The 24,758-nt window shown below is 39.3% G+C and overlaps 1 protein-coding gene across 1 annotated transcript in view; it reads right to left on the bottom strand.

Annotated features, from left to right (window-relative positions):
• Positions 1-419: 419 nt before the first annotated feature.
• Positions 420-24,758, bottom strand: part of nomo (nodal modulator) — a 30,632-nt gene continuing 6,293 nt past the window's right edge. Inside the window, exons 7-31 of the mRNA XM_038290706.1 lie at positions 23,316-23,468; positions 22,487-22,624; positions 20,733-20,822; positions 20,340-20,445; positions 18,267-18,417; positions 17,995-18,172; positions 17,501-17,642; positions 17,280-17,411; positions 15,392-15,528; positions 15,230-15,317; positions 14,986-15,049; positions 14,799-14,894; positions 14,502-14,723; positions 13,993-14,075; positions 13,683-13,842; positions 11,964-12,090; positions 10,540-10,653; positions 10,340-10,467; positions 8,501-8,642; positions 8,199-8,282; positions 6,813-6,923; positions 4,968-5,069; positions 4,745-4,864; positions 4,529-4,621; positions 420-1,560 (exon numbers count right to left, since the gene is read on the bottom strand). Coding sequence (XP_038146634.1) covers positions 1,429-1,560; positions 4,529-4,621; positions 4,745-4,864; positions 4,968-5,069; positions 6,813-6,923; positions 8,199-8,282; positions 8,501-8,642; positions 10,340-10,467; positions 10,540-10,653; positions 11,964-12,090; positions 13,683-13,842; positions 13,993-14,075; positions 14,502-14,723; positions 14,799-14,894; positions 14,986-15,049; positions 15,230-15,317; positions 15,392-15,528; positions 17,280-17,411; positions 17,501-17,642; positions 17,995-18,172; positions 18,267-18,417; positions 20,340-20,445; positions 20,733-20,822; positions 22,487-22,624; positions 23,316-23,468 — 3,093 coding nt within the window. The 3' untranslated portion in view covers positions 420-1,428. The remainder of the gene's footprint in view (positions 1,561-4,528; positions 4,622-4,744; positions 4,865-4,967; positions 5,070-6,812; positions 6,924-8,198; positions 8,283-8,500; positions 8,643-10,339; positions 10,468-10,539; positions 10,654-11,963; positions 12,091-13,682; positions 13,843-13,992; positions 14,076-14,501; positions 14,724-14,798; positions 14,895-14,985; positions 15,050-15,229; positions 15,318-15,391; positions 15,529-17,279; positions 17,412-17,500; positions 17,643-17,994; positions 18,173-18,266; positions 18,418-20,339; positions 20,446-20,732; positions 20,823-22,486; positions 22,625-23,315; positions 23,469-24,758) is intronic.

Here is a 24,758-nt window from a genome sequence, read left to right as displayed (position 1 = left end):
TTAAATGATGTGCCATCTTTAGATGTTAAAAAAATAATTATCAGCTGCTTTGATACAGGACAATTTCCCTTTCGATCACTCATGTAGCTGCTTGTGCAGGTAAAAAAAAACAGATGTTGGTACGAAGCTATGACTGCAGAGTATAAAAGATAAACCTGTTAGCAGGTCACCTTCCCAGGTTAGTGATGCAGTGCTTTAATACCATAGCTAACCTCTAACAAGCACATTTTGAGGTATTTTACATACACATAGAAAGGAGGAGTAACAAGGTGGAAAGTTATAATATAGTACACATTTTGTACTTCATAAGAAGAAGTAAAAAATTAAGATAAGGAGCTTAACTGTAGGAGCTGTCTGATTGTTTTGGGGCTAGAATAACACTGCCCTCAACCGGCAAGTTAATAAAACAGTCCAGTTAATCTCCTTTTTCAGTCAAACTTTATTTTGTCAAAAATCAAAAAGAAAAGATCATGAACTAATGAAAGATTCCCTCCCCTTCTCCTCAATCAGCTAAACATTAACCCTGGAGTTAAAGTGAAACTAGACAGGAAATAATAATAAATCAGAAAAAGTTTGAATCGTTTGACTCATGACAGGCGATGTGTAGAGTCACATCAACTCACAGTTTTAAGGATGACTTTTCAACTTTTAACACTAGATAATCACACAAAAAGCTGCACTCAACACCACTACTCATCATTCACATCTGATTAAACAAGTTAATAAATTAATCAGCTATTTCCCCCTTACCCCGGCTTCTTAAAAAAAAAAAAAAAAAGCATTGTGATCTTCACTGCCTTCTTATGCTTTTCCTGACATGGACACGAAGTGAAGGGTTATCTTCAGAGGAGAACACCATCATAGGTGGAGTGTGTCACTGTAACTCAGAGGATTTAGCATCTCTGTTAGCAGATTTAGCTCAGTTTAGAACAGAACACCTGGTGTCATATTTACAGGTGAATTAATTCAGTCTGATTGAATTCATGCCACAGTCTGAATAAAACTACCGCGCACCATCTAAACTGACCTTAGCCCAGATAGAAATGTAACACCTGAAGTCCTGAACCTGAACAATAAAAACATGAGAGGCAGGTAAGAGCTTAAAAATGAACATGTTGACCATAATTAATTCCAAATGTATAAAAATATGAACAGGTATGATGTACAAAAACTGGTGGAAAACAAACAAATGTAAAGCCCCAGCTTTATGTTTGTCTGGTGAATCCGATTGGCTGACGAGGTGTTGCCAAAGCATGTTAAGGGGTTCAGGTTTTTTCCCCATCTAAATCACATCTTGGCCAGCTAAACAGTTCACTAGCAAACCAACACATGGGCCTAGAGGCCTGTGAAGCGAGTCCTCTTCGTTCTTTGAGGTCACTGTGGCTAGTGTTCAGTTTAGTGGACAAAGATGTGAGGGATGGACCCGCCTCACGTACGCCTGGCTTTCTGTCTTTTAGCCTGACGTTTAGCTTCATCTAGAGCAGCGCTGTCTGTGCTGGTCTGAGCCATGCTCCTCGCACCCTGGACACGATTCACCAGCTGCAACAAGAGTGGAATCACCTGGAACAAAAGGACTATAAATTACAAGTCTGACAGGAAATAATACACTTAAATAAGAAACTACAGACTGGTTATTTAAGTCACTGGCTCAAAAGCAGTATTAGATCATCGAGGAGGTATTGCATTACTGAGTTTACCGCATTTAAAATGGTCAATGTGATGATGTCAGGCTGCTTTTAAATGATTGATTACAGCAAGGTAAAAAATAAAAAAACACAAGAAAAAAAAAGGAAGTTAGACAACAAGAAGAAAGAGGAAAAAAGGAAGAATCTGGAAAAATGGAAGGTAGCACATAAGAGCAGAAAAAAGGAAGATTGTAGGAAAGAGAAAAGGAGGGAGATGAATAGGGAAGAAAGAGGTTGGAAGCAGGCTACATTCACTCATTTCAGATTTTTTTTTTCCCATGGTTCAGACTACTTCCTAAATGCGACCACCATCAGAGTCTATTCGGGAACATTTCAAAGAGACCCACATGCACAGAAAGACAGTGTAGAGTCACACAGCAGTAGGGCTGGGTACCGAACATCGGTTCTTTTATGGTACCAACCGAAATGCTTCGGTTCTACAGAGCATCAAAACATGCCTCGTAGGGCTGGCTGATATAGAAAAAAAGCTTATCGATAAAAAAAAATGCATATTGATCGATAATTATTGAAAAGATTTGAAACCATATTTTATGTGCAGCTCTGCCTGGACATTTAATGATATTGCTAAATGATTTAATTTTAATAAAGAACACAAACACAGACTTTAAATTAAATCTTTATTTAACCAACTTCTTTAACCATAACAGAATTGTTTTAAAGAAAAATAACTTAAGAGACCTGGGTTATGTTATTAAATAATGACAAAGAATAAACTAAAGTGACCAGAAAAGTGACCAAAATAAATATAACAAATAAATAAATAAATAAATTTATAAATAAAGTTGTTATATTAATTTTGGTCACTTTTCTGGTCACTTTAGTTTATTCTTTGTCATTATTTAATAACATAACCCAGGTCTCTTAAGTTATTTTTAACATGATTAGCCTTCATTTTCTACTCACCCCCATGCTGAACAACACCCTGGAGTACTTTTTTGATATCTCAAATGCATCTGGAGATCTGGGAGGCTTCTTGCTGTCTGCTGACATTCAAATAATGGAGGTCTATGGTGCCCGAGACAGAAAGGTCCATAAAAGTCCACAAAAAACGTGTCAATATTCCTCTATACTGCTTGTCCAATGTATTCCAAGTGTCCTGAGTGGGTAGCATCCAGAATTTACTCGAAACGAAGTCATTTAGAATGTTTTTAGAGCATAAACAGTAGTGTATAGGATTTACTAAAGCGCGCGCCTGCGAGTTCACAACGCTACGGAAACCGCGGCAGACCAAACCAGACGAAAGTGCGCATTCAGCTCGGCAAAGAACTCATGCTCTTCCTCAACACTGAAGTCCTCAGACATTTTTCTTTCGTTGTTTCTTTCTTTGCACAGGTAAACAGCACATTTCTTCTTCTACGCTTGCATTATCGGCAGAGCAGACGCTGAATGCGCACTTTCATCTGGTTTGGTCTGCCGGCTTCCGTAGCTTCGTGAGCGCGCATGCGCGCGCTTTTAGGAAATCCTATACATTACTGTTTATGCTCTAAAAACATTCTAAATGACTTCGTTTCGAGTAAATTATGGACGCTACCCACTCAGGACACTTGGAATACATTGGACGAGCAGTATGGAGGAATATTGACACGTTTTTTGTGGACTTTTATGGACCTTTCAGTCTCGGGCGCCATAGACCTCCATTATTTGAATGTCAGCAGACAGCAAGAAGCCTCCCAGATCTCCAGATGCATTTGAGATATCAAAAAAGTACTCCAGAGTGTTGTTCAGCATGGGGGTGAGTAGAAAATGAAGGCTAATCATGTTTTGGGTGTACTATTCCTTTAAAATAAAACTCAAGATTTGTACTTTTTTATGTTGTGTAATTTTCTTTTTCTTCGAATTGATATTATAAAATTGGTATCGAAAAAAGTATTGTTCAGGAACCGGTACTGAAGTGAAGGTATCGGTATTGGTACCGGCACCGAAAATTTTTGAACTATACCCAGCCCAACACAGCAGAGAACTGTTTACAGAAGTAATGTCAGAGTTCCTATCTCTGTGTTGTTATAAATTGTTGACAGTATTGTGGCCAAATCAAGGTAAAGGAAGGATAAAGAGCAGAAATATTAAGGTATCTGTGGAGCAGTGATTGCGGAGTTGGAGAGGAGTCTGTGTGAGGAATCAGAGTCTGGATGAAATGCAACATGATCGCTCAGCCTGCAGACGATTTAAAATTTAACACAGAGAACACAGGGATTTTTATTTATTTATGGTTCATTTTATTTACTTAGGCTAATGGATCACAATTGGGCCTTTTAACTGCCATGAAAAAGTCTGATATGAAACACATGGACAGAAAGAAATATATTTGGGATGAATTTGCCTGCAAAGTAAAAATACCCCAAGAAGAAGGTAAATATGAAGACAGTGTAAGTAGAAAGAAGGGAAGGAATGAACAATGAGGCAAGGTGGAAAAAAGAAAAGAAATGTAAATCTTTGTCTCCCCGTTGTCTAAATCATGTGTTCTTCCTCCATCGACAGACTGGAAATATATTTTTCCTCCATATTTATACCTGGAAAATACTGAAATCTAATTCCAGACGATTCCACAGGAATGGAGTCTTTCTAAATATTTGATCATTTTGATTAATACTTAATTTCATTATAGCAGTTTCTTTGTTCTCATTGTCTTTTTCCAAAATGGAAATGAGCTCTTGGCGTTTAGCTTTCATCTTCCGAAATGGTGGTAATGACGTGTTAATGTCGTTCTCTCCTGCGCTATCACTAAATAAACTAAATTCAATACAAGATTTAGAAATATAAAACTGAGGAAAAATAAGTCCATTAGTATTGGACGTCTGGATTCGGTTTAATTTGACAGATACCTTCTCATGGTTGTACGCCGCTAACAGCAAGAGCAAAGTTAGAGGCAGAGCAATGTAGGAGCCTTGTGCAACATCCTGGTCCGGCACTTTACGCTGCAGGAAAAATGGAGAAAAAGACAAACAGGAGAGAAAAGGTTAGGGTTAAACAAAACTCTTTAGATGTTGAGGATAAAGTTGACTTTGAAAAAATGAAGCCGTGTTTTTTCGGTTTCTTACAGTAGGGTTGAAGGTGAGGGTGACGTGCTTGTGGTAACCAGTGGAAGTGAAGGAGACCTGAGGTAGCGTAAAGTCATACTGGGAGCGGGACAGGGTGGAGTAGAGCATGAGAACATAGCTCTAAAGAAACCCAAAGGAGAGACAGGTTACACATTATAAACCTATGAAGCACACACATCATTACTAGTTAATGCAATATTTTGCATAGATGCTAAGCCGGTACCTCTCCATCCCTATCCAGAGGGGGAAAGTGGAAGAAGAGGGACTGTCCCAAAGACACGGTGTTGATTGGATTGTCCAGGTTGTCGCTCTTGTACAGTTTCACCTGCAAACAAGAAGATCATTATCTTTGCGCTTTCAACTCTTTGATGTTAAAACAATCATGATAGAAAAAAGAACAACTTGGTATTGTTTCTGTCCTCCCTGTAGAGATAAAGGACCTTTCTTATACTGGTTAGTTTTCGACACTTGGGAAGCAAACTTTCACCAAAGTTTGTGGATGTTATTTCTGAAAGCTAACCAAATCCAGTCCATATATGCAGGTGATGCCGGCTCAAAAAGAAGAGCTAAAAATCTTCAAGTGTGGCTGAAACCTGCCTCTACCCACATGGGCAGCTACATACATCCTAGAGACGAGTTATTCGGGTAGATATCAGATAAGCAAAAGAAAACGGCTAAGGGAAATTTGGAAAAGGTCAAGGTGAGGCTTTTAATCGTCCAGCAGTGCTGCTGAATTGGGCAGCATTAAGAGACCACCACATCTACCGTATTTCCCGGACTATAGAGAACACCTCACTATAAGCCGCACCCACTAAATCTTTTGAAAATACTGGATACGTACATATATAAGGCGCACCAGGCTATAAGCCGCTGATATCCACTGAATAATAATAATAATTGAACTTTATTGATCTGGAGAAATTTGCTTCTGCATTTAACCCATTCCCTTGTGGAGCAGTGGGCTGCCATCGTGGGGTGCCTGGGGAGCAATCAGGGGTTGCTTAGAGACCCAATGTGGCAATCCGTGGGTTTCAAACTCACAACCTCAGGGTTCCAAGCTCTACACCTTAAACACAAGGACGCCACTTTCCTTAACTGAACTGTCTCCTGCCAAACCTGTAGGAGGAGCTCTACATAAAGCCCCTAGAGTAGGGACGAAGAAGAATGCTAGCTCCCGTTAGCTTGTTGGCTTGCAGCAGTAATAGCTTCTACTGATAGGTGGGGCTTAGTCTGCTCTTTATTTCAGCTCTGCAGGACTTGAGCCCAGTATCTTATTGGTTTGGCAGCTTTAATGCAGCAAATAAATGTCAAAATGTGTAAATTTGGGAGATATGTTCTACATTGTGTCTGCTGCTGGCTAGTTAGTTCTGCTAAATGAAAATTAGCCCCTTATTCTTTCATTTCCAACTATGACTTTTCAATAAAAAAGCTGCGTGGTTCAAAGCGTGGGGAAAAAGTAGTGTCTTATAGTCTGGAAAATACGGTAATATCTATAACATCACCTCACCTTCAAATCAACCAGTAGGTGAATGAAGCTTTGATCAGTCTGGACCTAAAAACAGGACCGCTGATCCCAAACTAAAAAGCTGGCTTTGGGATGAATGAATCAGGCCAACATTAAGCTTCTGGAATGATCTTCCTAAAGCACCAACCTTATTCCTATCGACATTTTAAAGGCTGGATGCAGATACGCTTTCCTTTGCATCTTAAGGCAATGACAAGCATAGCTACAGCTTGCTAAAGGACATTTTATCAGGAATAATTAGAAATTTGAACCTGTGTGTATTTTTTTGTAGACCATACGCAATGCACATTCTGGCATGGCCTGCACGTCAAATTCTGACATGCTACAAACTCATCCGACCATTTCCGGTTGACAACAATCCCTTAAATTTTATAATCTTAAGTTTATCCATCCCCACAAAACAAAGGAAAAAAAAGCTAATATTAAAGATACAAAATCAAACTCATGTTGGTGATGAATGCTTGTAAACCTTGGAATGAAAATGTTCCTGAGATTATCATACAGTCTGAGAACAGACCAAACATGAGGGATTAGTGATCCTACCGAGAGTGTTGGGAGATGTTCAGGAGATGTGATGATGTTCCCGCTGAGGTCGAACTGATTGATCTGCCTGAAGGCGATGATGTTGACCCCTTCAATGTCACTGCTGCCAACCTGATATGAAACTCACAGCTTAATGTAATAATAAAACCACTACCTGCTAAAAAAAGAAAAGAAAAAAAGGCAAATGAGGGAAACCTTTTGTTAAAGTCACGTGGTGCGATAATAACAGAATTAAAAGGGGAATTAAGGCATTTCCTGCCTCGTGAGAGGGATTAGGCAGACTGCGGCTTTTCAGAAGAGATAAAATTTTAAAACGAGAGGTTAGAATTTGGTTGGGGGACGGATTAGCACTGCTTTTGTTCGCCGAACAAAAAGGGCCCATGTGATGAAGCTGATATAAGTCACAATCACAGGTTTCTCACAGTTATTTTAACATTTCAATTACCCAAGTTTTCCACACTCTTTAACTTTCTTTATATAACTGAGATTTAACAAGGAAATTACACAAAATCTTTACATAAGTTATCTCAACTCTGGAAACTCAGAACTTTAGATGGAAGAGTAGAGTAATAAAAATTAGGGTTTGTGTCAAAAGGAAACCAAAATAAGCCGACCATTCAATTAATAGTAAAACACCAAAGAAAAATACTTGGTTCTGTTTCACATCTTCAGCTTATAGCTTATAAATGACATATTTCCTAACGCCATGCATTATTTATGAGTTTATTTGCCTCTTATCAGTGCTATAATTCATGCAGGAACAGCATGAAAAAATGAAATCTGGTTCCAAACGTTTCTGTTAAAACCTATTCACTGGAAAATGCAGCACAAAGAGCATTTTGAGCAGTTGAAAAGGTTTTTTTAGTGGGCTTGGTTGAAGCCTTTGGTCATTAATTCCTGGGTTTTGTCTCTTCAGCAGCTCATCATGCACGCCGTTTGCTACAAAGCTTTATAGCCTCTGTTTATCTTTGCCTGACTTTAACCACTGCTATACCACCAGGTGAGTCCAACACAAAGGAACAAGATCAAGTATTTGCCTTTTTATACACAGGCTTTTTGCTTTCTCCTAATCACAGTACAGGACATCATCTATAGAAGCATTAAACACTGTCTTTAACCAGTAGAAACTAAGAAACTGTTTCTATAAATGATGGATGAAAGGCACACTTATTTGTTTATCTTGATGCAAAACTAAATTTACTCCCCATTAAGTTTAGAACATTGCATAATAGCATCTGAATGGGATTCTATAGAGGCGGATATTTTATTCAACTCACTTGGTTAAATAGAAGTGTTATTAGCATTCAGGTTTATCGTTTTCTGTTTATGACTCATACATCCACCAATCGTCTTCTATTATGTTCATGTACCCATGCTGGGACCAACCTCTATAGATCTGTGTTGAGGTAATGCCCTCTCTATGTGGTCGTTGCCCTCAGCTCGGAGCTGTATCAGATATTTGCATCCCGGCTGAAAGAAAATAACAAAACACAAACATTTAATCATGCATGGTACTAAATAAAACAGCCTTAAATCTTAGAGGTAAGAAACAGCCATTGATTGTCTCAGTTTATGCCAACTTAAATACCACCTACACATTATATTTAGCAAGGTCAAAACTTTGTGTTTTTGTCCCTTGGGGATGTGATAAATCCCAATCCCCCCTTAGATCCAAAGCCTTCTCTCACCAGCAGACCCCGGAGTCTGAATCGACCCTCCTCATCAGTGACGGTGTCCTCACTGTAGAGGCTGCAGTCTCCCTGACCCACCGCCTCCACGGCCACGTCTCTCTCTGCGTCGCCGCTCAGGGACTGCACCGCTCCGTAGCAGCTGCCAACAAAACAATAATAAACATGAACAACAAGCAGGTGGAATGCTTTCTAAAAAGGCCGGGAAGCACAGAGTCATATACAAGTATTTCTACCGCATGTTAGGTTGTAACTAGAGCTGCAACTAACCATTGTTTTGTTAATCGATTAATCAGTCAGTTATTTTTTCATTTAATAATTGGATTGGGAAAGGTTTCTTAAAGAAGATGTTTTACAGAATTAAACAAATTGAGAGATGAAAAGGATTTTTATATATTAAATGCAAAATGTTTATATTTATATATATTTGTTTGACTATTTTGATATAATTACTGATCTAAGTGGGTCGCTCTGTCAGCTAAAAGCATATTTTAGAAGTCTCTTTACTCCAGTAAACGATTAATCGATTACTAAATTGGTTGATGGTTATTTCAATAATCGATTAATCACGTTTAATCCGATTAATTGTTTCAGCCCTAGTTGCCATCAAAAAATAAGCAGAAAAAAAAATATAAAAAATGGTAAAGCGGAATAGAAAAAAATATTAAAACCCAACTGGTTTAAATTAGTTTTACAAATAAAAAATCTGTTTGTGGTTTGCATTTGTTCTAAGTTTGAGATAAAACTCCTACTGAAGACAGCTGCAGGTCTTTAGGGATATTTTTATTTTATTTTTTTTCTACCACGTTTACATGATGCAGAAAATGGCCTCCCTTTACGGCAAACCAGCTCAGTTGCAGTCAGACTGGATGAAGCGCATGTGTGAACACAGAATCTTAACTGGACTTCAATTAGGACTATGACTACACCAAACCTGTTCAGTCCTAGCTCTTACTGTACATTTAGGGTCGCGATCCAACTGGAAGGTTCACCTTTTTGGTTGTTGTTTTTTTTCCAGTGACTGCCCTGTTTTAAGCCCTATTCATCTTCCTATTAACTCTGACCAGCTACCCGGCCTCCACAGACTGCCACTCTGGGTCCCTGAGCGAGAACATTAACCCCACACTGCTCCCCGGGCGCTGCACAATGGCAGCCCACTGCTCCCCAAGAGGATGGGTTAAATGCAGAGAAGTAATTTCCCTCTGGGATGATTAAAGTATAAAAAAAAAAAGGAAAATTTTTAATAAAAAAAAAAAAAAAGCTCACACAATAATGCTGTGTTTCATGGAGGGAATGTGCAGAGTCAATATTTCTGTGTGGCCTGCAGACCAAAAAACCTAAAGTTTGGTCTCCACTGACCAAAAAAACGCTTTCATGTGCTCGCTGTGTAGGAACCTTTAGAAATTCTGCCTTATGTTGGTTGGTCTCTTTAACAACCACCTGCTTTTTGTCCATCTTTCATGACACACAGATTATGGGAGAAAACAACTAAAAGGTTTTCCTTTCCAGAGATTTTCAAACCATAGCTATGTATCTCTGCAGCTCCTCCAGAGTTACCATGGACATTTTGGCTGCTTCTCTGATTGATGCTCTCCTTTCCCAGCCTGTCACCTGAGGTAAACAGTCACGTCTTGGTAGATATTGCAGGTTTAGAACCTAACCCTGATTTAAACTCCTCCATAGGTTCCTTTCTGATTTATCTGCTTGGTCTTCATAATGCTTTATGATCATTGTCTCTAAAATACATCTGATTCTTTTACAGAAGAGCAGCAAAAAACACTGAATAACTGGTGCAAGTGGATATTTCTTCAATGCTCTGCATACATTAAGTGTGGTTACCTGTAAGCAGTCTTGACGCCCGTTATATCGATGCTCAGGTTTTGACCCTCCTCCACTGTGATCATTTGAGACGCCGGCTCAAAGCGGAACTCCTTCATCATTGGCTTGAAGTAGTACTGACCTGGACTCTGAAGAGAAAAGAAAGGTTATTAGAAGCTGGAAAAAATGATTGAATGTTTTTTTCTGAGCTTCTTCCTCACCAGATTATTAAAGGTGAGAAGACCGGTGTCCTGAGTCAAAAGGTTGGAACGGAAATGTCCTCCACTCAGAGAGAGAAGCACACCAGACAGCGGCTGACCGTCATCTGATAGTATCTACAGGAAAAACAGAAAGTAATTTCAAAAATCTAGTTCTTTTTTTTTTTTGTACAAAAGAAAAAAAAAGATCCTAGGAGACAAATTGAGGTTGCTGTGGATGTAATAAGGCTGGCTGTTGAATTTTGGGTGACATATGTTGCATTTAAGAGGAGATGTACATGGGAAGGTTAAACAAAGGCACAAGACTGTTTGCAAATGGGGTGGAACTGACGGCAAAGCAATTTATCACTGAGTCAGGAAGGGAGACCAATACTAACTTCTGCAGGGTTCTCACTAACAGGACAGGCAGAACAAAGGTTCCTAGTATCAAGCGAAAACAAAAAAGGTTTCAAACCAAATGTGAGGGATTTTCTTTTAATTTAAACTTTCAGAGAAAAAAAAAACACTAACAGAAGCTTCTTGTTCTAATATTTCTCATTTACTTAAAGCTAGTAGGATAAGTTAAGGGCTAAATTTCAGAATACACCTATCCAGATGGATAAAAATACAATTTTATTATTGCAAACTTTCAACTTTAGGAAACAATATCTGGCATTAAAGCATCAAAATGCATAACTACTGGCCTATTAGCTTAATATATGATATATTCAATGATTTTCAGGTCATTATACAGTACTTGGTGTGTACTGAAGCCCTGTGCAGGCTGCCTTACTGAAAAAATTCTATAGCTATGTAGCCTCTGAATGGGTCATGTGACTAAGATGGCTGCTTTATAGCAGTCTGAGCTCCCCTTAAACATGAGAGCTAACTAAGCTAAATGTTGTTGTTGGAGGACAAACCAGATGACACTTTCCTGATCAGACATATTGCTGGTTCTCCGATGTAGGATTTAATCTAGAGGAGAAAATCTTTCCTTGTCTTTATAACAAACTCCATAACTGGTTCAATGCTGTCTGTTATCAGATTCTAAAAAAGAGGAAGGCTGTATAATTTTGTGACAGTGCAGTGCTGCAAGTTGCTTTCCAGTCTAGTCCCCCTAGTAACATTTAGCCTCTGGCTACAAGTTTTTAAGAAGCATTTTTAAGAAGAACGCTGTTTTTAATTCAAATACCTGATATGTGATATAAATATGAATCATTGTGTTGTGCAGATGACATTGTATCGTATCAATCACAGATTTGTAAATTGACTCAAATAAAAAATATATCATCAGGACAGATATTGAGATGTTGGTAAAGGTTGTATCATCATAGAAACAAATCGATACAATATCGCCACAACCGAAAATACGGAAGGTGTAAAAAAAAAGAGTCTGATGATGCCGGTCTTGCCGTTTCAGCATGTTTGCAGATGATGGTCACATGTACCTTGAAGGTGACACCAGCTAGAGCAAATGCCTTGAAGTCTCCAGGGGTTCCCTCCACAGGACTCAGGACAAAGCCTTCCTTACTGGCGCTGATGTCGTAGAGCCGGTCACTGTGGAGCGGGCCCACGCTGACAAACAGGAAGAGAAATAAGCAGAATCCATAAGCCTAGATTATACACAAGGCAAAGGCTGGTTCATTATTAAACTCTGAAAATAGAAGGAGCAAATACTGGAAGGTTTTATGAGATAAAAAAAAACAAAAAAAAACAAACAGCAGGTTCGTTATTAGCCTAATTAGCAATAATGCAGCAAATGTGACTTCCTTATTAAGGTCATGTGCAATAAATACCATGATGAATAAAGATCTCTTATAAGATTAAGTGGATAAAAAGCATGCATCAGATCTGCACCTTTGAGATGATTTCATATATTTGATTGTATTTTAGTTGAAATCATTGGAAATAAAACAAATGAGCTAATCGTTGTTTAGAGCTCTAAGCTTAAATAGACTTTTAGCAAGTTTCAATAAAAAACATCTAAAGCAGAAAGTTCTTAACTTTCTATTAACACTAGGGATGCACGATATTGGGATTTTGGCGATATCAGATATGCCGATATTTTAAAACTCATGTAGCCGATAACCGATATCGATACTGATGTTAAAGCTGGACAAAAATAAGTAGTCATTGAAAATAGCAGTTTTGTTATCCATGTCTGACACTTTGAAAAATAATATACTCAAATATATTTTCATATGCTGATATCAAATTGATTTTTAAAAACGCGGTATCGACCTATTTTACTTTCAAAATCTCGTGAAATTTCATCGTTCCGTTACAAACTCTCGTGATGTTTTGCAAATTCTTGTGAGATTTTGTTAGTAAAATAGATCGATACAGCGTCAATATATCAACATATAAAAATATGGCAACATTTCGTGAATTTTCGGGGGATTTCGTAGCATAACGATGACATATAGCAATATTTCATTAGTAAAAGAGATTGATATGGTGTTTTTAAATGGCAATATATCAGCAAATAAAGATATTGTGATATTTTAATGTATCAATATTTTTTCCCTCGTCTTTAGAAGTTTTTAAGTCTGTAAAAAAGAAGTTTTTGAGGAAGAAAAAGAAGTAGTATTTTCTATTTTTTTTTTAGACTTTAGAAACTCAAAAACTGATCAAATATCGGGTTAAATATCGGTGGGGTGGCCGACGTCCGATATTCAGTTTTAAGGCCGATACCGATAGGGGGCCGATTATATCGTGCAGCCCTAATTAACACATATGCGGAAATCTCAAAACAATTTTCACATTACTATAATGGGGTAGTGTGTAAAGTCTTTTATGGAAAGAGATTAATATAATACAATCTGGAATAGTGTTGAAACATCTTAACATGAAATTTCTTTTTTTTTTTAAAGCAGAGCTGGGAATACTTCTAGTTCCACTGCACATCATTTGATCTTTTGCCATTGCTGTAACTGGATGACTGGATTCTAAAGCATAATTTTTTTCTTTATGCATGGCTGCAACACTGTACCTATCCTCTGATGACAAACATCCAGAGGGCCCCATCAGAGCCATTCGCAGGGCGGAACACCAAAGTGAGTCCATCAGTTTTCAAGCGAAAGCCAAAGGCGGCTTTGGCACCAAAAGTCCTGAACATCCTCACTGAAATGTTAATGCAGGCCATTTATCTGTCTAGATTTTCATACCTGTAGGCTCCCATCTCATTAGTGGCCACAGTAATGAGCGGCACAGAAGCTCCTCTCTCTGTGATGGATATTTCCACACCTTGGAGCTTAGGCGACACTCTGCCCTCTAAGAAGAGACCTGCACGCCCAACGATGTCCACCAGCCGACCAGGGCACGATTCTAACCCAAGAAAATGAGCGATAAAGAGATTTTTCTCATACAACCAAAGGCTTGGACAAACCTACTTATTCATAATTGATGTTCATACTAATTTTAGACCCAATTAGCACTTCATTCTGAGTTCATTGCAGTGTGTGAGAAATCTCCTACCGCCTGTTATAGTTGCCTCCACTTCAGGGGGGTAGAAGAGCAGCTCCTTGGAAGATGGTGTGACTGTGATCTTCTCACCAGCCCTGCACAGCCACAGGAAATAATTGCTAAGTTCAACACAGACTTATTTATTTCAAGAAGATTGATCTAGGGGTTATTTTTGAATGGATTGTCAAGATTCCATTTTTTTTTTATTGTGGTCTGCATGTGCTGCTGAATCTGAACAACAAGAGAGAATAACACTTTGAGAATGACAGCGATAAATCCTTTCTGACTGAGCAGATTAAGCCGCTTGTAAATAAGTTATTTGCATTGAGCAAAAGGGAAACTAATAGGTGATTTTGGCTTGAAGTTGTTGAGGCATTTTAAACAAAATCTGCACAAAGAAACTGTTCGGGAAGCTAACAATAAACACAAATGAATCAGAAAACATTCCAATCTAAGGAAAAAAAAAATCTGAGGAGATAAAAAGTTAATCCAATCCGTGACAAAGCAGTCAGGTAACCGACCTGGCCCAGTAGGAGAACTCATAGTGAAACGGGCCCGTCAATTCATCCGCCTTCTCCTGAATGGGGGGACTGTCATCTCTAACGCCCCCCTGCTCCTCGGCCGCTCTTCGCTCTCGTTCCTGTTGCCGTAGCTGAATCTCCTGCAGCTGCTGCTCCTGCCTCTGCTCCTCCAGGCTGCGTAGCGGCCCCAGAACCAGCGCCGGCTCGCTTTCGATGGATGATCTGGGTGGGGACACGGCCGTTAATGGATGAACAGACAACAAACAATATCCAAACTGTGACAGGGGCTTGGTTTACTTGATTGTGACAGTGACATCCAGCATCTTGTCTGTGGTGATGAGGCCAGTCATGTGATGACGCACTGCGGTGAGGGTCAGGATGCTGGGAGACGAACTGTTACACGCAGCATTATAAGGTATCAGAAAACAGTTTGCGCACGATGAAAGAATGTTCAAACCATCTTATAAGCAGCTTTTTTACTTACGTATCATAAGTGTAGAAGTCCTGCTCAAACTGATGGCAGGAGCGGGGGGTGACTTTGTAAACACCTGGACAAGCCATTTTTATGTGATTAATCATTTTGTACCACATTTATATTTACACAAACCTTAAGGGTCAAAATGCTGCAACTATGCACATGGGAAAGGTTTGCAAAGCTGTGCAAAGTTCCCCTTTGTGCTAATTAACATCATGTCTGGCTGAATAGAGGCTAAGAAGCTGAAACTCACCTGGTTTGGAAAGGCAAAAGCGATTGACTCCTTTAGAGAGGTTATAGACGCCAACATTCTCAGGTTTGCTGCCGTCTTGGAAGAACTCCTGCAGGGAGCCGGGAGGTTGGGTCAGAGAGCTGCCATCATAAAAGCACAGCACTCAGATTGCTGTATACTGACCAAAGTGATGGCGTGGGAGAGGGAGCAACGCAGGATGTAGCCGATCTGTCTGAACTCGACGCCCAAGACATCCGAGTCCAGAACCTCCACTTCCAGAGATTTATGTTTCCAGCACCACTCTTCGTGAGAAATACCCACTGAGAGACAAAGGGAGGGAGGGAGAACAAAAACAATGGGAGAAACTAACTTTAACTATTGAAACAAAAGGTTAAAAAAAGTCCATGGAAGCATCTCATCAGAGCTCCCTGAAGGGATCTCTGACAGAGGCTCAACAACTTGAAGTACCACAGCAGTCAGAGCTGCCAGCATTAAACAGAGAACTGATACCTCAGAGATGCTGTGTGTGCAGACAGCTTGCAGGCAAATAACAGAATGTACACTGTATGCTAAACAGGATTAAAGATGTATAGAGGAGCAAAAATAAAGAGGAGCCATCTTTGCGAAAACATGTCTGCTATTTTAAGAGACAGTTATGTCTAAAAGGTGTTAATTACAATTTAATTTTTGACCATTCTTAGCCACAGGGTCCATTTAAATCGGCAGAGAACCAGTGCAAATAAGCATCCATTGTTCTCCAATGTAGGGTTTAAATTTCACATGAGATGCATATATATTAGTGTTGCGCCGATGCCATTTTTTGGCCCCGATACCGATACCCGATACCTGGCTGTGCAGTATCGGCCGATACCGATACCATAATATTGTAAAATAATTGCCATCATGGCTTTCTCAAGCTGCTTCCTACCTTTGTGAAACAGGAAAAAGACTAATACAAAGTGAATCCATTTGAACTTTTTATTGCCTACCTGGAATGGGTGACAATAGTTGAATAAATTTATGGCCCTCAAAATGGTATCGGTGCCCTATTTGTTGGTACTCGCCGATACCGATACCACCATTTTAGGGCAGTATCGGGGCCCCGTCCGATACTGGTATCGGTATCGGTGCAACGCTAATATATATAAATCTTTGATCCACAGCTTAATTTGAATTCTGGTAATATTATAATTACAAATAAACCAAAGGGATGTGCATATATTTTTGCTGAGAAAAAAAAGCCCCCTATAGACCACTGTCAGACTCTATCTTAAATTAAATAAATTCTATGGCGTATGCAAATAAGCTGTTAAAAAAAAAAAAAAAGGAATGAACCGTTTGGTAAATAATGAATCAACTGTTGTTTGTTATTACACTGAAATTATGGCCGTTTCTCAATTCACAAGAACGCGAGTATGGACTCGTGTCCTCGTCAAGTATGTTCTTGAGAAGAACACAGGAAAATATGGACTTGGGGAGAACGGAAGCACGCAGCATAAAGAAGGGTCAACTGGAACAGAAGAGTACTTGTGACGTCACCATACGCTCTGCTCGTCTGGAGCTGCATTTCTCCTCCTGTTATTAATAGTTTCTATATAATAATTTATTATTTCTTCATGTATTGGGCAAATAATACTTAACACAGTCAGATAAACACAAATCAAATGAACTTTTTGCCAAATAAAAAAATCGCCATCAGAGCCAGTGGTCCTTCATATCCGGCTATGCCAACAGAGGGCTGGTCTGAAACGACCTAATTTTTTTGAAGAGTTTTTTCAGAATGATCCAAACTTGTTGCCATGGAAACAAAGGAGCGTCTAAAGAGTGGACTCAGACAGTGAATCTGTGGAGGGAGTAAAAACTTTAAAGAAAAATGAAGGGTTTAAAGTTTCAAGTTTCCCTTCTGATATGTCTGCAAACCTAATGACTGCAAGAAACATCTTGGTAACAACGTGCTCCCTACTAAAAGTTTCTTTAGAAAAGTAATCTGTTTGAAAGAGCAAAGGTAGAAATTCAGCAGACTAAATGTTTTTTTTTTGTCTATGAAAAATGATTCATAATTTTCAATAACCTTTGTATTTTCCAGGTAAAACATTGTCAAAGTTGAAGCTGAGGGTGTCGGCGCTGCCAGACAAAGCCACCGTCCTCCTCTCTCCCTGCCGACTCACCGGTTGCAGAGTTACAGACAGACTGTCACAGGAAGCTAGAAGGAACCAATGAACAGGCAGAGAAAATATTTATCAGTCCAAGGATGATAAAAATATGTTAGTAAGGAAATAAGTGAGTTATTACCCAGACAGAAAACTTTTCCTGAGACAGAAGCCATGAACTGGGTGAAAAGGAGGTCTGTGAGGGGGCGGTCTACTAGTGAGACCTCCAAGGCCTGAGGTTGAAGGGCGAGACCTGCTTTCACCTCAGCATCAGGGAGAGACACCTGAACAGATCAAGCAAAAACAATGAGAAGAAGGATTTACACTTGTGCAATATCTGCACAAAACTTCAACAAATAATACTGGTGGGAAAAGAATGTTCTTATCTCTTCATGATTTATTACACTGGTGAAATGAACTCAACTGGCCTTTTATTTAAAGGAAAAGGAAGTGTTCCTATTTAAATGTTTTTCCTCTGTTTATAAAATGGGAATACAGTTTGCTAAACCTTTAAAGATCAAACAGATTAAGATTTAAATACATTAAATGGTTCAATTACTGTTAAAATGATTAAAGAGCTCATGCAGGGAAGGTTTGGGATATTTGAGGGAAATCTTAAAGCTCCATCAGACTCACATGGACGCTGTAGTTCCCTGGTTTGGCCTGGAAGCAGAAAGCCCCCTGAGGGTCTGAATCGGTGGTCCAGCTGAGAGCCTTGTCCTGGCCCCGGTGGGTCAGAGTGACCTTATAGCGGCCCTGCTGCTTCATGCCCTCAGGCAGGCGGCTGATGGAGATCTGGCCACAAACGCTGAACCTGTGTTCAACCAACATCGGGTATTTAGAAGGCTTCTCTTGGACGTGAATCACATCCAGCGTTCATCATTAAAATTAGAAAATGGTAATTATACCCCGCTGTGATGATGTCAGGAAGCTGAGGTGTGTTAGGGGCAATCTTTACGGTGATTGGCTCAAAAAGCATGAGCTCCTTGTTGACACGAATGGTGTAGACACCTGCAGTCATGTTCTCCAACCGGAAGGAGCCGTCCTCCTTACTGACAACTGCAGACCGACAGAAAGGTCGAAATATGTGTTTGCAAAATGAAACGCCAGGCGATACCATGACAATCTATTTTAATGCAGATTTTTTTAAGCTGCTGCAAAAGAAAAACACAGTCTTTAAAATACAAATTAAGAAAGGCCAAAAATATGTTTTATTTAGATAACATGGTGGACACCCAGGGTGCCACAGCCTGGGGAGGCAAAAAGGGGTGTTTAATATATTCAAAAGAAGATAGGATTTCACACTTAATTCCAGTTGAGGAAGAGAAAACTATTTCTACAGCATATGCTTTTAGAAATAACGTCTCTTACACTGCAGGTAGCTAATTATGCTGATTTTTGTGTGTCATTCAGGCTTACCATGAAGTAAAGGAGTAAGCCTGTGATTTTTAAGAGGTCTGATTTACATTTGCATCACTGAAATTCAAGGCAAATTATTGCAACTTCTCCTGTGGGTCTGGGGGGGCTTTGCACTGCTGCAGATTTCACTGCTCTCCTGTGTTACACCACTGCACCCGATGGTTAGTTGTAGACCAAGAGGTATAAAGGTATAAAACTTGGAAGCAGATGTTTAGCCATAGAAGGTCCTTCCTTGAAGCTCTATAAGCCATTATCTTCAGCTAATCTAAGTCTGCAGGTTTGCAGCTACTGAGACTTTAAAACGTTGCTGCTTCAGCGACCCATAGGACTTTATGTGTTCTCCCACTTCCTGACGTAGTTGGTGTGAGTTTCAGCGTCTTCCACTTTGTTATGATGCCGCTAACAACTGACTGTGGAATATTTATCTGCAGGCTTCCTACAGCATAAGGCAAATAAAATTTAAGACTTTTTAAGACTTTTTAATGCCACTTGAAATAAAAATTTAAGAACAAATTTACAAGAAACACAAGAAAAACCTGCTTGTGACAACTTTACCCAAAGGTTTATTTTAACATAAACCACTGCACCAATGTTTCAAATTTTAAAAAGCTTCCCATACAGGAAGAAAGCTAAAAACACACAAATGACAGATATATTTTAATAATTATTTAGCTGAATTCACAATATTGGTTTTAGCAGGGAACAAAACAACTTTTAAAGCCACAACATAACCAGTGCTAAGTCTTTTTTGCAGCTATTTTTCTTATTATCGTTTTCTTAGTATGTTTGATTTGGTGATAAGTGGAGGCGTTGCAGAGACAAGGGTGGAACAAAACTGAGAAATACCGGCTGTTTCTCTGTAACTCCATTTGTGTTTTGTGCTTCGCATGTGCGACTCCACTTCCTTAATTCCCATCGTTCCGAGCTTGAATTGCTTCTTGCTAAAAATCCACTGTGCCTCATGTATGTTCCCTGGTTTAGCCATGGAGAAAACTCTTGGCTGGATAGACAATTTTCATTACATTCACACTTGCTCATATTTTCCAGACAAAAAGTTAATGGTGCATCTCCCAAATGTCCCGGCCGCAACAACGCTTTTATTGGTTCCGCTATCGGGACGGAACCCATAATGGCGAGTCGTTATTTTTTTTAAATTAAAAAAAAAAATAAATTGTCAACTTTAATGTTTTATTTAGATTACAAAAATAAATCGTAATAAAAATAATCCTATTTATGATGTTTTAAAAATTAAGACCTATGAAAGACTGATTTAAGACATTTTAATACCAATTAAAGCCTTAGTTTTATTTTGAAGAATTCAATGCCTTTTAAGACTTTTTAAGGGCCCGCGGGAACCCTGATCTGTAAGCAACCATTTCATGATACCAGTATTGAACTCTAAGCTCCTGAGAGCGATCCATTAAAAAACAAATGCTAGTGGAAATATCCTTCTTGACAAGAGCTGGATTTTATACACCTACGGCCAAAGAAGTTATTGGAAAACCTCTGATTATTGGATTACTGAGAGAAAACCGATGAAAAGCACCAATGCGAATCCTTACCCTTGATCTGGTTGTTGAGTGAGACAGCAGCATCAGGAACGCCCTCCCCGTCAACACTGTTGAGGACTCGGCCCGTCACAGAAAAACCCATGACACGGAAGATGGGCTGAACAGAAACAGCGTGACAGTAGTTGCTTCATCAAAATATGTTATTATTGGTGAATAAGATCTGCTGATTTGACTTTACCAAAAACAACAGAAGGGATTTCAGATCCTTTTCAGCTTCCAGGTGTCATAGCTCCAGATTAATAAAACTAGTTCAGTCTTTCATTTTATTTTCTTACAATTAATTTCAAAAAATTCACAATGTAGATTTTCCCTTTCTCTGTCTAACTATTCATTTTTCATTCAAAAACTAAACGAACATGAAGAGTTAGCAGTTTAGTTTGTTACCTCGAGTTTTAAGCTGTTGTGTTCCACCTTAAAGTTCATCCTAGAGGGAGCAACATCGAAAGTGATCCTTTCTCCTCGGTAGAAAGGCACCTGCAGACAAAGGAGAACAGATGATACATGCATCAAAGATTATCTAATCATATTTTTTTCTCCTATTTAGAAAGAAATTCCTTTTAATGACCAGTTTTATTGTTGTTTCAATGAATTGTACGGTTCTCTTTCAACATTCCTGACATTCTGTCTCCAGAAACTCTTTAACATTACGCCAGTCTTGACTCTCACAGAGGTGACGTCTGCTGCTCGAGGAGGAACTTGTCCCCAGTATAAGAACCTGAAGTCACGCTGGTGATCCTCACTCTAACACCTTTTCTGGCTCCTAGAAGCTTACTCGAATGGCTAATACAGCAAGTATTGAGCTAGCATAAACTATTCACAGAGCGAGCTGGGTCCAAGAACGCTACTCAGTACTGATATTCGGCTATTCCGAGTTCTTCGCCCACTGCTGGTCTGCCACCAAACAGCAGCAGCTGCCACTAGTCACCAAACTAGCTGCTTCTTAATTTTCGGAGCTTATAAGGCAGTGTGAACCTGTACTCATCATGGACAAGAGCACGCCACCTGCTTGCACATGTGGCAACCTTATAGCTGGGACACACACTCGCCCACCCATCGTGTCTGGCGCTGCAACACGCCCGGGAAGGAGTAACGTCACCAGCTAGCTGTGAGCACTGCACGTGGCTCTCCCTCAGATCTTGTCGCCGCATGCTAGTGCTCCAAGCTAGCCTGTCGGAGGTGGACCCTGTGATGGAGGTAGCTAACCCTCCACCACCGGTGCTCACTGTGTCCGTAGAGGGGGAGCCACTATTCACCAAACCCAGTTGAGCAGACCACCTCGACTCTGTCTCGCCACTAACTGACCCGGAGGAAGATGAGGCTGCCCTCCCGGATCTTTGTGACCCTGCGGGCGCAGAACCAGACTCAGAGGTGGAATCTGTTAGTCTCGGGTCTGACGACTACGAGCAGGACTGCGCACCTTTTATCATCCCACCGACTGCAAAGCCAGTGGCAGTGAGTGACACCTCTACTAAAGTTCTAGCTGTAGAATGAACACGACATGAGAAAAGGTTAGCTGGTTATATGACATGTGGAAGTATCATAAGAGTCCTCCACATTATTACAATTTAGCATTTAGGACATGGTGACATCTAGTGGTCACAATTGAAAACTGCAACACTAGTACAATGCACAAAATTTTTCTGGGGAAAAAAATGTTTACAGAGCCCCGATTTAGATCCAATTATCACATTTAGGTTGAGACAAAAAATAAATCTATTCGGTCAAAAAGTAAGAAATGTTAACTTCACTGTACAGATTAATTTGATTCACTTTGAATAAATATAATCCTCCCAGCTGACATAAGCCAAGGCCTTTAGTAGGGAAGAAGGAACAAACTGCATTAGTTGTCAGAAGTGGTTACTGAGTGTTTAATAAAAATGGGCACAAAAAGGATTTATGAAAGAGCTTAGAAGAAAAATTATAATAATGATTTTAATTACTGACAAATGTCAGCTCAAACACCAGTCAGGTGCACTGCTTTAAAAGCACTCATATAATATACTTCTTTAAACTGTTTAACTGAATTGTTAATGAACGCTAGTTGTAGTTTTAAACCTCAATGATTATCCAGTATATCAGTTTTTATGTACATGAGTCAGAAACAGAGTTAAGTCTGTTATTTTTCAAAGAAAACTTACAACGGTGTACTCGCCGCTGGCCAATGAAGGAAAAGTGAAGGTGCCATCATTCCTTGACTGAGTGCTGCACAGGTAGACGAGAGAGCTGTCCTCCAGGTCCGCTCCGTCCACTGGAGACATGTTACAGCCACTGATGTCCTAGAAAATTCAACCAAATGAGCAGCTTTATCCACCTAGATCCTCCTTAAAAGTTACTATGCATGAAACCAAACATTTCACTACGACTTATTAAAGACTTTTCTACAAAATATTTCAACACATGATGGTGATATAAATGAAAAGATAACCAAAGGAAAACAAGGACAGAAGAGGTGAAAACAATGTAAATAGCAGGTTGGATGAACTAAAGAAATGTATAAATCATCCATCATGGACAGATACAACTTTTATACAGGAGGATAAAGTATAAACTGCAAAATGCTGGTGAAGATTCCTTTTTGGTATAAACTGCAAATTAAAATATTTCTCCATGTTGTAATATTGTTCTTCTTTGCCCATCAAGGTCTGGAAACTACTTAAATCATTTTCAGTGAAATTTTTCTGGTCGGTGTAGGAACCCTGATAATTAACTAACAAAAAGCAAATCATTCAAGATGAGCAAAAGCAACTTCTGGACACATTCCAGTTTCTCTTGGAATCACATCGTCTTTTCTTAGAATCAAAATAAACTGAAATTTTATGATGTTAAAGCAAAAATATGATTCCTTTTGCATTCATTTAACTTTATATTCCAGTTTCATTGATTGACTGACTTATTGATCTTACAGTGGAGAAATAAAGTCAAACTTTACTGCAGTTTGTTGGAAACCTGCAGAATGGTCTTGCTTACCTCTCCTCTGACCGTGGCCGAGTACAGCAGAAAGGTGACCTCCTTCATGGGCTCTCCATCACTGCGGACCTCCCCAGAGACATCGTAACCTCCGACCAACAGATGCTCGGAGGCCAGAGCGTTGGCATTGGAGACATGCACGGCGGTCTTACTCTACATGTAGACAGTAAAGGTTGAGGCGTTAGGCCGTATGAAGGGAACAACTTTCTTAATGGGGGGTAACATGATTAACCAAGAAGATCATTGATAAGAACCAAGCTGATCTGACAAGGAACCCCATCAGCTTGGTGAGAATATGCATGATAAAGCTTGTGTGCAGAATGAAAAAAAATAAATCTAGACACTGAAGGGTCTTTGCCTGAGCAGGGACATATGGTAACATGATCTGCAGAATGCTAAGGTTTGATCTTACATACTTCCCATGTAAAATGTAGCCATTTTTAAGTTCCAAATTCCAAATCGTTTTTTTTTTTAAACATTTGAAAATCTATATAAATAAAACTATCTACTTGATTTAAAAAAGGTCATGAAACATAATGCGAAAATAAGCTTCTTATCTGATTACCGATCTGCTTTTTACTTCTATAATAAATGCAGTGATGTGCAGATCAATACCTGATCATAACCATGGTAAAGTATGTCATAGATGACTGCCGATCACCGTCTTTAATACCATCACTAAAACAATCACCTTCATTTTCTACTTTGCAGCCTGCAGAGCCCCACCTGCAGCATTTCTTCCTTTGTCCTTCAGACTATGCAATGCAGAAGCTCCTAAGCATTATTATGCTGAACTTTTGTGCTTTGAAAGTAAAGGGAAGTTTGCATCTTGCAATAGAAAAATTCCTTCGAGGTAAAGCATGAAAACAAATGCATCACTGCACCCAGTCTGTGACATTTAAAGACAGTATCGAGGCTCGCTGCAGAGATAAAAAAGGGATAAAAAGGACCGCAGGTAAAGCAACGCACAATTTAAAAAAATAACCCAAAAAATAATATAGTTAATCCTCTAAAGGACCAGCAGTGAAAGTCTTTGGGTTCTCTGCAGGGGCATAAATATTTCAGAACGTAGCGCTGTTTGAGCTGCACCAGATAGCGGAGTCTCACAGTGAACGTCTCCTTAAAGCTGCAGGATGTATCTTAATAAAAGAAAAGCTTTAATTAGAGTATTACAACTTTTGCTCTATCCTAACATGACAGATAATAAAAAAAATAAATAACTAGCAGGTATTTGAATCATCTTCTTGACTGAATACGTTCTGCATTAATGCTGCAAATTATTTTTTTGTATGTTTTCTCTAAATTAGGCGATTCTATTGATTCAATTTTGCCAGATCCCATAACCAGTTGTGCTTTACTATCTAAATAAAAAATGAAAAGGCAATCGGTGTGATCGACCGAGATCAGCCCTCATGGGTGACTGATGATAAAACTTCTGATCAG

The sequence above is a fragment of the Cyprinodon tularosa genome, unplaced genomic scaffold (assembly GCF_016077235.1).
Source record: "Cyprinodon tularosa strain WSP-4 unplaced genomic scaffold, ASM1607723v1 ctg287, whole genome shotgun sequence".
NCBI lineage: Eukaryota > Metazoa > Chordata > Actinopteri > Cyprinodontiformes > Cyprinodontidae > Cyprinodon > Cyprinodon tularosa.
Note: the sequence above shows the minus strand (reverse complement) of the source record. Positions and strands in the feature narration are given on the sequence as shown.